This window comes from Nomascus leucogenys, chromosome 19 (genome assembly GCF_006542625.1).
Source record: "Nomascus leucogenys isolate Asia chromosome 19, Asia_NLE_v1, whole genome shotgun sequence".
NCBI lineage: Eukaryota > Metazoa > Chordata > Mammalia > Primates > Hylobatidae > Nomascus > Nomascus leucogenys.
In genome coordinates, this window is record NC_044399.1 from 74280582 (window position 1) to 74292601 (window position 12020).

Consider the following 12020-nt stretch of genomic DNA (forward strand, 5'->3'; position numbering starts at 1 on the left):
GCCAACTCCATCCATCACAGAGCCCCGTGCAGAAGGCAGCATGGAATGGAGAAGGCAGGAACAGTCTTAGCAGTCCTTTTTACATTTCTTTTAAAATTCAAATGGAGTTTCACTTTTGTTGCCCAGGCTGGAGTGCAATGGCGCGACCTCGGCTCACTGTAACCTCCACCTCCCAGATTCAAGCGATTCTCCTGCCTCAGCCTCCTGAGTAGCTGGGATTACAGACGTGCACCATCACACCTGACTACTTTTTGTATTTTTAGTAGAGACGGGGTTTCGCCATGTTGGTCAGGCTGGTCTTGAACTCCTGACCTCAAGTGATCTGCCCGCCTCAGCCTCCCAGAGTGCTGGGATTCCAGCTGTGAGCTCCTGCGCCGGCCTCTTCTGCTTCTTGTTTTGTTAGTGTGGAGGGAGACATTCTTCCTCATTTCAGTCTAAAATGCAGTTGATGAATCAGATGGTTTTTCTTACAATCGTGCCTGTGTTGTGACTTTGGCTAGCTATTTTATCATTTTGGAAACTGCCTGATGTTATAAGACAGTGTTTTTATCCAGATGTCTGCATAACGGTTGTTATGCAGATGTCTGCATGTGACTGTGTAGGAGTAGATATTGATTTTGTATGTTTGTGATATATTGTACTTAAAAACATTTTAACTGTGGGCCGGGCACGATGGCTCATGCTTGTAATCCCAGCACTTTGGGAGGCCAAGGTGGGCATATCATCGGAGTTCAGGAGTTTGAGACCAGTCTGGTGAAACCCCCTCTCTCTACAAAAAATATAAAAATTAGTCTTGTGTGGTGGCATGCACCTGTAATACCAACTACTCAGGAGGCTGAGGCAGGAGAATTGCTTGAACCCGGGAGGCAGAGGCTGCAGTGAGCTGAGATCACGCCACTGTACTTCAGCCTGGGTGACAGAGTGAGACTCCATCTCAAAAAAAAAAAATTGATTGTGGTAAAATACACATAGCATAAAAGTTGGCATTGCAACCATTTTTTAGGCATACAAATCAGTACTGTGATGTACATTCACATTGTTGGGCAATCAGTCTTTAGAACTGTTTTCATCCCGTAAAACTCAAACTCTATACCCCTTAAACAACAGCCCCTATTCCTCTCCTTTCCCGGCCCCCTGTAACCACAATTCTTCCTTCTTTCTCTGTGAATTGGACTATTTTAGGTACCTCAGATGTGGAGTCACATAGTGGAGTCACCTAGCTTATTTCACTTAGCATATATCATACTTTAAAAAGATTTAATGCTGGGCGCGTTGGCTCACGCCTGTAATCCCAGCACTTTGGGAGGCCGAGGTGGGTGCATCACCTGAGGTCAGAAGTTCGAGACCAGCCTGGCCAACATGGTGAAACCCCGTCTCTACTAAAAATACAAAAATGAGCTGGGCATGGTGGCGGGTGCCTGTAATCCCAGCTACTAGGGAGGCTGAGGCAGGAGAATCGCTTGAGCCTGGGAGGCAGAGGTTGCAGTGAGCAGAGTTCATGCCACTGCACTCCAGCCTGGGTGACAGAGCAAGACTCTGCCTCTGCCCCCCTACCCCCCAAAAAAAACACCACAATTTAAAAAGTATGATTGGCTTATAAGTATAGATATTGGCAGTTTTTGTCATTTTGGGTAAAAATACAATCCTTTACCACATCTTTGGTCTACTCCAGTAGTTCTCTAATCGATGCAGGAATCAGAAATTATGTGGGTGATTTAGATTATTTTTCTTTTCTTTTTTTTTTTTTTTGTAGAGACAAGGTCTCACTATGTCGCTCAGGCTGGCCCTGAACTCCTGGCCTGAAGCGTTTCTCCTGCCTCGACCTCCCAAAGTGTTGGGATTATAGGCAACAGCCACTACACCAGGCCCGTGTGGGTAATTTAAAAAATATATGGCCTCCTGGGCAGTACCCTAGAATCTTCTGCGGCCCTGTGGATGTGTGTTTTTTCTTTTTTTTAAGTCCCCACCAGCTGCAATCAGCTTACCACAGACTGTGAGTGGCATCTGGTGATGTCTCTACAGGCTGAATTCTATGGTAGCCAAATGGATCTGAGGCAGCCTGATTCTGGTCTCTTCTGCATCCGTCACTGGGGTGACTGTTCAGGGGGTTTAAGGGAGGTTTGGGGGATTTGCATATCTTTGCCCTGATGCTGAGAAGTAAGTAAGGCCCGTGTCTCCTGTGTCTCCTGAACAGTTTTATCCAAGCTGTGCTTGTGATACTGTCTGTCTTCTTGTACTTGTTTGCCTACAAAGAGTACCTCGCCTGCCTCGTGCTGGCCATGGCCCTGGGCTGGGCGAACATGCTCTACTATACGCGGGGCTTCCAGTCCATGGGCATGTACAGCGTCATGATCCAGAAGGTGCGTTGGGAGCTGCGCCGGTGGGAGGGCCCTCGGAGGATGGCTATTTTTCAGATGGGGAAACTGAGATCTGGAGCGGAAGAGGGGTTTACCAGGGGGCAGGCCACTGCTCTTCCTGCCGAATGCCACACGCTGCCTTTGCTTTCGGTCAGGCTTTAAGTGTCGAGACCTTAAGTCCCCCAGGCTTGTGGGGTGCTGGGGAGGGGTACACTTTGTGGAGGAATGTTCTCACCCCTGGGCAGTGGCGTGCCGGTAAACATTTAACAACTGTTCTGTGTGTGTATGTGTGTGTGTAGGTGGAATATGTATATTCCATATGTATACACATACACTTATCATACATTTTACTATACAAACGATGTGTATCACACAATTTGCAAATAATGAAAATATACAATACAATTTATTGTAAATTGCACGTAGCCAGTTGAGTCTCAGAATAATTTGTTGCTTTTTTTTTTTTTTTGAGACTGAGTCTTGCTCTGCTGCCCAGGCCAGAGTGCAGTGGTGAGATCTCGGCTTGCTGCAACCTCTTCCTCCTGGGTTCAACCCATTCTCCTGCCTCAGCCTCCGGAGTAGCTGGGATCACAGGCATGCACCACCACGCCCAGCTAATTTTTGTATTTTTAGTAGAGACGGGGTTTCAGCATGTTGGCCAGGATGGTCTTGAACTCCTGACCTCAGGTGATCCGCCCCCCTCGGCCTCCCAAAGTGCTGGGATTACAGGCGTGAGCCACCGCGCCCGGCCTATTTGTTGCCTTTTATTGAATTCTGGTTTTTGTTGTCAACCTTTGGTTGCAATTGACAAAAGAGTGCTATTCAGACATGAATGTTGGTTGAGAGTTTTCTTTATAAGCAGTGATTAAAGTGAAACAATTAAGATTTATGTTGAACTTTACTTGTTTATCAATGATGTGAGCAACTTCTTTGCTGAATTGGATACTAGTTTGCAAATATCAGAAGAATATTCTGTTGATATTTTTGTGCTATACACAATGTAAAGGCTGCAGACAGAACATATTTTAAAATTTAATTGGATTAATAGTTTCTCCATCACTGTCTTAAATCATTTAGATCTAGATATCAACAAAACAGTGAGTCAATCAATCTCTGATTTGTGGCATTTACCAATTTTCATGATGTAAATACAGTAGCCCCCCCCTTAATCTTGGGGGGAAATGTTCTAAGACCCTCCATGAATGCCTGAAACTGCAGATAGCACCAAACCCTATATAATATGCTATGCTTTTTCCTATACATATACTATGAAAATATACTATACAATACAATTTATTGTAAATTCCACTTAGCCGGTTGAGTCTTAGAATAATTTTTTGCTTTTTTTTTTTTTTTTTTTTTTGTGACCGAGTCTTGCTCTGTTGCCCAGGCCGGAGCGCAATAGTGCGATCTCGGCTCACTGCAACCTCTGCCTCCCGGGTTCAAACAGTTCTCCCGCCCCAGCCTCCTGAGTAGCTGGGACTACAGGCATGCACCATGCCCAGCTAATTTTTGTATTTTTAGTAGAGTCCGGGTTTCACCATGTTGGCCAGGCTGGTCTTCAACTCTTGACCTCAGGCGATCCGCCCGCCTTGGCCTCCTAAAGTGCTGGGGCGCAAAAAACAAAGCAACAAATTATTCTAAGACTCAGCTGGCTATGTGGAATTTATAAAATTTATTTTATAAATTAGGCCCAGTGAGATTAATGGCAATCACTAACAGAACAATGATAGCAATATACTGTAATAAAAGTATGTGAATGTTGTCTCTCTCAGAATATTGCATTGTGTGTAATATTTCTGGGTCTTAGTTGACCACAGGCAACCAAAACTGCAGAAAGTAAAACCGAACAGAAGGGCAGACTACTGTTCTCCTCTCAAGGCCAATTTCCAGCTGCCAACTTTATGTTACTGGACATGGAGTTAGGGAGAAACATGCAGATCCACATCACTCTAGAATTCCCACCTTATGGCTATGATAGAGATAAGTAACCTCAAAAGCACACACAATTGTAAATATAGTGAAATAACTGGACAGGGATGAGTTTTGAACATTTATTGTCTTTGTTTTATTTAATTAAATTAATGAATGAATGAATTAATTAATTATTTGAGACAGAGTCTTGCTCTGCCTCCCAGGCTGGAGTGCAGTGGTGCGATCTAGGCTCGCTGCAACCTCTTACTCCTGGGTTCAAGCAATTCTCCTGCCTCAGCCTCTGGAGTAGCTGGGATCACAGGTGTGTGCCACCACACCCAGCTAATTTTTGTATTTTTAGTAGAGACAGGGTTTCGCCATGTTGGCCAGGCTGGCCTCCAACTCCTGACCTCAGGCGATCCACCCACCTCAGCCTCTCAAAGTGTTGGGATTACAGGTGTGAGTCACTGTGCCCCGGCCTGTCTTTGTTTTAAATATAACTTATTTTAATTTAATTGTAAGTTTATATGTTTTAAGTTTTTGGCAATACAAATAATAATTTCTTTACCCCCAGCTTTATTGAGGTATAGTTGACATATATAATTGTATAAATTTAAGATAATTTAAGATGTACAATGTGAGGATTTGATATAGGTATATATTGTGAAATGATTTCCAATTTCAAATTAGTTAACACACCCATCACCTCACATAGTTGCCATTTCTTTGTGTGTGGTGAGAACATTTATGATCTATTCTCTTAGCAAATTTCTAGTACACAACACAGTATTGTTAACTGTAGTCATCATGCTGCCTATCAGATCCCCAGAACTTATTCATCTGATAACTGAAAGTTTGATTTAGTTCTGAATAATGGCTGTGTTTAACAACCAGCTCACAAGCTTCATAAGAATTTAACGATCAGCTCTTGCAAGCTGTTCTGAGCTGGCTCCAGCATGCCACTGCCCCCAGGAAGTGTGAGGATTCCAGATGTGAGACCCTATGGTGAAAGGTACAGGGTGAATCACAGGGAGAAGAGAACCTGGGGCTGGAGCAGAAGCAGAAGGCTTCCTGCAGGAGGCGGGATCCAGAGCTGAGCCTTGGAGCATCAGGAGGATTTGGCTGGGGGAAGGGAGAGTGGCCCAAGTGAAGAGACAGTTAGGCTGGGGGGTGGGAGAGGGTGGGAAGCAGGAAGATCAGGGTACTGTGAATATGTGCTTGCACCTTACACTTGAATTATGTTTATTTCTTTATAGGTCATTTTGCATGATGTTCTGAAGTTCTTGTTCGTATATATCGTGTTTTTGCTTGGATTTGGAGTAGGTAATTGATTTATAAATAATAGTAACTCCCACATTTATAAACACTTTATACTGATGTCAAAATGACAAAGTGCATGGCGGCCTTGGCAACAATTAGACCAGCTACCAGTGGGGCACTTGCCATGCTTGGCATTTTCCACGCATTACCTTTATGTGTATATATATATATATATATATGTTTTTTTAAAATTATACTTTAAGTTCTAGGGTACATGTGCACAACATGCAGGTTTGTTACCTATGTATACATGTGCCATGTTGGTGTGCTGCACCCATTAACTCGTCGTTTACATTAGGTATATCTCCTAATCAAGCATTACCTTTTTACTTCTCTCAACAACTTGATCAAGTGGGAATCATCATCACGATCATAAGGTAACTGAGGCTTAGAGACTCCAGGATTCAAACCAGGCCAGCCACTCATAATCCAACTTCACCATGTGGTATATAGCTCTGGCTTTCCCATTCATTGCTTACGTGGCCCTCACGACCTAAGATAGGTTCTGCAAGTGTTTTCAGCCCCATTTTAACAGATGGGGAAACTAAAGTCCACAGAAACTCAATTGATGGTCTTTGCAAAGTAGGAGCAAATTAATGCCCTGAGGCGACTTCCTTTGGATTTCACATCATGTTACTCTCACAGTTTGCTTTAGACATAACTGTGAGAGCCTCTCTGGTCTGCTGGGACCAGGAAGGAGCCCCCTCTTAAAATCTCTCCATTTACGACAGAGGGAACAGCACCATCTGGTTAACCTCTGCATAGACAGATATCGTTTTCCCCCATGTACCAGTTGCTTTTTTTTCTTTTCTTCAGTGACCATTGACATTTGAAATTAGGTAGCTGTTTCCATCTGTCTGGTACCTTTTCCGGGTCACAATTTGCTTATTTATTTGCTCCTTCACCTGCTTGTTTATTCATCCATCTATTTACTCTCTCATTTAATTTGCTCATCCACTTATCTGTCCATCCATCCATCCATTGATCCATCGATCCATCCATCCATCCATCCATCCATCCAATCATCCATCCATCCATCCATCCATCTAATCATCCATCCATCGATCCATCCATCCATCCATCCATCCATCCATCCATCCATCCAATCATCCATCTAATTATCCATCCATCCATCCATATCCATCCATCCATTCATCCATCCATATCCATCCATCCATCCATCCATCCATCCATCCATCCATCCATATCCATCCATCCATTCAGCAGTGAACCTCTACTGTGGTGTGTTGGAAAGAATGGAAGTGTAAGCCTGGTCTTGCTCATGGGGAACTCACGACAGAGCATTAGGAGGAGATTCAGGATCTTACAGCCTTGAGGGAGGTGACCCAGGCTAGAGGAAGTCAGGAGCTCAAAGACTAGCTGGGGAGCCAGGGACACACACATGGATTAGAATTAGCGGCTCTGCAAGGCTGCAAGTGATCAAGGGCAGACTGTGGGGTAGAGGAAGGAGAGAAGACTCTGGGCTTTGTTAGGTGGAAGGGCTTTCTGCAGGAGGCCAGGGCAGAAAAGCCAGCCTTATGAGGCTTTGGGAGGACCTGAAGCTGGAGATGGGATTTAATGGCCAGAGAGAAAGAGGCAGCAGGCTTGTCACGTGGGCAAATACATGCAAGCTTGTAGAGTAATTCACCAGGCAGAGAGCTGAGGAGAGCACCCTGTTATGTTCCCTTAGCCCTGGCCTCGCTGATCGAGAAGTGTGCCAAAGACAGCAAGGACTGCAGCTCCTACGGCAGCTTCAGCGATGCAGTGCTGGAACTCTTCAAGCTCACCATAGGCCTGGGCGACCTGAACATCCAGCAGAACTCCAAGTATCCCATTCTCTTTCTGTTCCTGCTCATCACCTACGTCATCCTCACCTTCGTTCTGCTCCTCAACATGCTCATTGCTCTGATGGGCGAGACTGTGGAGAACGTCTCCAAGGAGAGTGAGCGCATCTGGCGCCTGCAGGTGAGTCTAGGTGGAGACCCCAGTGTGGGGGCCTCCACGGGACTCAGTTCAGCACATGGCCGTTGACTACTGTCAGCACCAGTGGGTCTAAGGTGGGGCCTGAGAATCTGCACAGGCTCCTCAGTGTGTGGCCGGGTTTGAGGAGGGCTTAGCCCAGGTTCTTTGAGCGTAGAGTCTAGGAAGTGTGGCTGTGCAACAGCATGCGTAGAAAAACTCAGGCTCATGGGGGTGCTCTGCTCAGGGTTGACAGTGTGATGTGTGGATGTTGAAGTTTGACCTCAGGTTGCATTAAGAGGAGTACAGTGTCTAGGACAATGGAGGTGACAGTTCTGCTGTATTCCATCCTGGCCTGAACACTTCTTACGTGCTGAGGAAACCAATGCATAGGATGGGTCCAGAGGTGGTAACCAGGTTTGGGAGAGGACTGGAGACTGCCTCTTAAGAAATGGTTGTTGGTGGCCGGGCATAGTGGCTCACCCCTGTATTCTTAGCACTTTGGAAGGCCGAAGCGGGTGGATCACCTGAGGTCAAGAGTTCGACACCAGCTTGGCCAACATGGTGAAACCTCATCTCTACTAAAAATACAAAAACTAGCCAGGTGTGGTGGCACGCGCCTGTAATCCCAGCTACTGGGGAGGCTGAGGCAGGAGAATCGCTTGAACCCAGGAGGTGGAGGTTGCAGTGAGTCGAGATCGTGCCATTGCACTCCAGCCTGGTGACAGAGCAAAAACTCTGTCTCAAAAAAAGAAAAAAAAAAAGAAATGCTTATTGAAAAAGGTGAGCGTGCTTCGGATATCTGCAGAAGAACCTGTGAAAGAGGGAGCAGATCCCTTCTGTGGTCCGGAAGGTAGATGTACATGGGAATACTACAGGGAGAAAAGCTTTGATGTCACACATGGAAGTTTCTCACTGTTAAGGCCCTCCTTTTTTTTTTTTTTTTTTGAGACAGGGTCTTGCTCTGTTGCCTAGGCTGGAGTGCAGTGGCACGATATCAGCTCACTGCAACCTCTGCCTCCCAGGCTCAAGCGATTCTCCCACCTCAGCCTCCCTAGTAGCTGGGATTACAGGCATGCGCCACCACTCCTGGGTCATTTTTGTATTTTTTGTAGAGATGCGGTTTCACCACGTTGCCCAGGCTGGTCTCTTACTCCTGAGCTCAAAGCGATTCTCCCGCCTCAGCCTCCCAAAGTGCTGGGATTACAGGAGTGAGCCACTGCGCCCAGCCAAGGCCCTCTTAATTGGTTTGTTGATACTGTTCAAGAGAGACTGGAAAAATTATGGCCAGGAAACTGCAGAGATTCCAAGCCGGGGAGAGGGTGGGACTAAATGATGTTTGAACAGTCTTCTGCCATGGGATTCCAGGACCCCAGCACTGTCAGATAGGAAGCTCCTGGGCTTTCAGAAATATTATTTATATCACGGAAAGTTTCGCTCTGTCACCCAGGCTGGAGTGCAATGATGGGATCTTGACTCACTGCAACCTCCAACCTCCAGGTTCAAGTGATTCTCCTGCCTCAGCCTCTTGAGTAGCTGGGATTATAGGCACCTGACACACGCCTAGCTAATTTTTGTGTTTTTAGTAGAGATGGGGTTTCGCCATGTTGGCCAGGCTGGTCTCGAACTCCTGACCTCAGGTGATCCACCCGCCTTGGCTTCCCAAAGTGCTGGGATTACAGGCAAGAGCCGTCGCGCTTAGCCCTAATTTTTGTGTTTTTAGTAGAAATGGGGTTTCGCCATGTTGGCCAGGCTGGTCTCGAACTCCTGACCTCAGGTGATCCACCCACCTTGGCCTCCCAAAGTGCTGGGATTATAGGCGTGAGCCACTGTGCCCGGCCTGCTTTTTTGTCTTTGAATTCTGTAGATTAGTCAAACCCTTGCGATCTATGCATTAAGCATGAGGTGAGGGTGGAGTGGGCTCTCTGACAGTGTGTGTGCATTTGGGTGTGCTTGTGAGTGTGAATGCCTACTCCTTAGACTTGCTTATGTCCCCAGAGAGCCAGGACCATCTTGGAGTTTGAGAAAATGTTACCAGAATGGCTGAGGAGCAGATTCCGGATGGGAGAGCTGTGCAAAGTGGCCGAGGGAGATTTCCGACTGTGTTTGCGGTAACAAAGGGAGAAGGGCCCTGGGGCGGTGGTCTTTGGGGTGGGTAGAGAGGAGCAGGTCAGTGACAAGATGTTAGAGAAACAGTGCTGCCCCTTGCTCACCATAACCACAGCTACTGTCTCTTACAGTGGCCCCCTCGGAAGAAGGAATTTGCTTATGGGGTTGCAGGCCCTGGGATGGGGGTTCCCGAGCTTCAGAAGAGAAAGAGAAGGAGACTGCCAACAGTGGCTCCCCTCTCTGCATTTTTCTTTCTTTCTTTTTTTCTTTTTTTTTTTGAGACGGAGTTTTGCTCTTGTTGCCCGGGCGGGAGTGCAGTGGCGCAATCTTCGCTCATTGCAACCTCTGCCTCCCGGGTTCAAGTGATTCTCCTGCCTCAGCCTCCCGAGTAGCTGGGATTACAGGCATGCGCCACCACACCTGGCTAATTTTGTGTTTTTAGTAGAAGCAGAGTTTCACTATGTTGGTCAAGCTGGTCTCGAACTCCTGACCTCAGGTGATCCACCCACCTCAGCCTCCCAAAGTGCTGGGATTACAGGCGTGAGCCGCCGCACCCAGCCCCTGTCTCTGCCTTTTCGGAGGTGCCTCCACGGTCTCTCTCTGTTCGCTATCTGGTTTAGGGAAGATCTGCCTGCTGAGTACTCCTTTTCCTGCTGTTTACCCTGTGTGAGTTCCTGTGACCCCGGGTGACTTGAGGCCCCTTTTGCCTCTGGCAGATGGAAAGTGACACGGCTACTTTGACAGATCTCTGGCTTTTGGATTTTTTTTTTTAAGTCCTTACATATCCTATGACCACCTTTTCTTTTTTTTTTTTTAAACGGAGTTCCAGGCTGGAGTGCAGTGGTGGGATCTCTGCTCACTGCAACCTCCACCTCCCTGGTTAAAGTGATTCTCATGCCTCAGCCTCCCCAGTAGCTGGGACTACAGGCACACGCCAGCACGCCTGGATAATTTTTGTATTTTTAGTAGACACGGGGTTTCATCACGTTGGCCAGGCTGGTCTTGAACTCCTGGCCTCAAGTGATCCACCCCCACCGCCTCGGCCTCCCAAAGTGCTGGGATTACAGGCGTAAGCCACGGTGCCCGGCCCCATGAACACCTTTTCTGGTAAGCCCACCTCCTCCTACCCTGACCCAACTGCCTGAGCCTACAGACCACCTTCTTTGAGTATGACCCTAACCTTAACCCACTTCTCTGACTGAAACCCCACCCCATGGAAAGCATCATTTCTGACTGCAATCATTACCCTAACAAACAGTTCTGATGTTGCCACCCTCACTCTAGAGATGTTCTCTGGATGTGAATTTAAGTCACATCAATGCCTATGGTTGTATTCTCACAACTCAGATGCCACCTACTCTTCTTGGGGCATAGACCCTGACCACAGGCTCTTTGTGCCTCCTCAACCCCTGTTACACTTGGAGTTTAATCTTCACACCCCTGTGGCCTGGGCCCTCCCTCTGTCTGTCCCCGCTTCCCCCTGGGCTGTCACTAGTCAGGCACAGCAGCTGGTATCTGAGGTTGGACCCTTTACACCTGTCTGGGCAACTTGCAGGATTTCCGAGTTCCCTACAGTGGAAGGAGAACTGATTCTCTGAGGCCTGGGGACATGGAGATGGGGATAGAGTTCGAACTCCAACAACTTTGGTGTGACCCCTCGGGTCAGGGGTGCTCCTGATCTAGGACAGACAGATGGGGAGCTGTGTAGACACCAGGACGTCCCAAACACAGGGCTATTTGTTTGTACTCAGTGAGGCACTGGTGAAATAGTAAGAGTGATGATCACACTTGCAGGATCAATGAAGTGAAGTGGACTGAATGGAAGACGCACGTCTCCTTCCTTAACGAAGACCCGGGGCCTGTAAGACGAACAGGTACTGTCGCTGTGAGGTGACATGGTGTCCGCTCCTGTCTCAGACCATGTAACCTTGGGCAGATCAAGTCTAAGGGTCCTGACTTTCGCCATCTGTCAAATGGGAGGGTTGAATGGAAATGCTTCTTAGGTCTCTTCCAGCTCTGACTTTTAGAACCCTAGTTGGCACAACTTTTAAAATGGTGTAGCCCTAAGCCATAGAAACACATCATGCAGGCCGGGCATGGTGGCTCACGCCTGTAATCCCAGCACTTAGGGAGGCTGAGTCGGGTGAATCACCTGAGGTCAGGAGTTTGAGACCAGCCTGGCCAACATGGTGAAACCCCGTCTCTACTAAAGATACAAAAATTAGCCGAACGTGGTGGCAGGTGCCTATAATCCCAGCTACTCGGGAGGCTGAGTCAGGAGAATTGCTTGAACCTGGGAGGTGGGGGTTGCCGTGAGCTGAGATCGCACCACTGCACTCCAGCCTGGGTGACAAGAGTCAA

At 47.3% G+C, this 12020-nt stretch overlaps 1 protein-coding gene across 2 annotated transcripts in view; it reads left to right on the forward strand.

Annotated features, from left to right (window-relative positions):
* The window catches only part of TRPV3 (transient receptor potential cation channel subfamily V member 3), a 42713-nt gene that overhangs the window by 29771 nt on the left and 922 nt on the right, over window positions 1-12020 (forward strand). For both annotated transcript variants that reach the window (XM_030800074.1, XM_030800075.1), the window contains exons 13-17: window positions 2195-2360; window positions 5528-5594; window positions 7282-7556; window positions 9549-9661; window positions 11454-11533. In XM_030800074.1, coding sequence (XP_030655934.1) covers window positions 2195-2360; window positions 5528-5594; window positions 7282-7556; window positions 9549-9661; window positions 11454-11533 — 701 coding nt within the window. The remainder of the gene's footprint in view (window positions 1-2194; window positions 2361-5527; window positions 5595-7281; window positions 7557-9548; window positions 9662-11453; window positions 11534-12020) is intronic.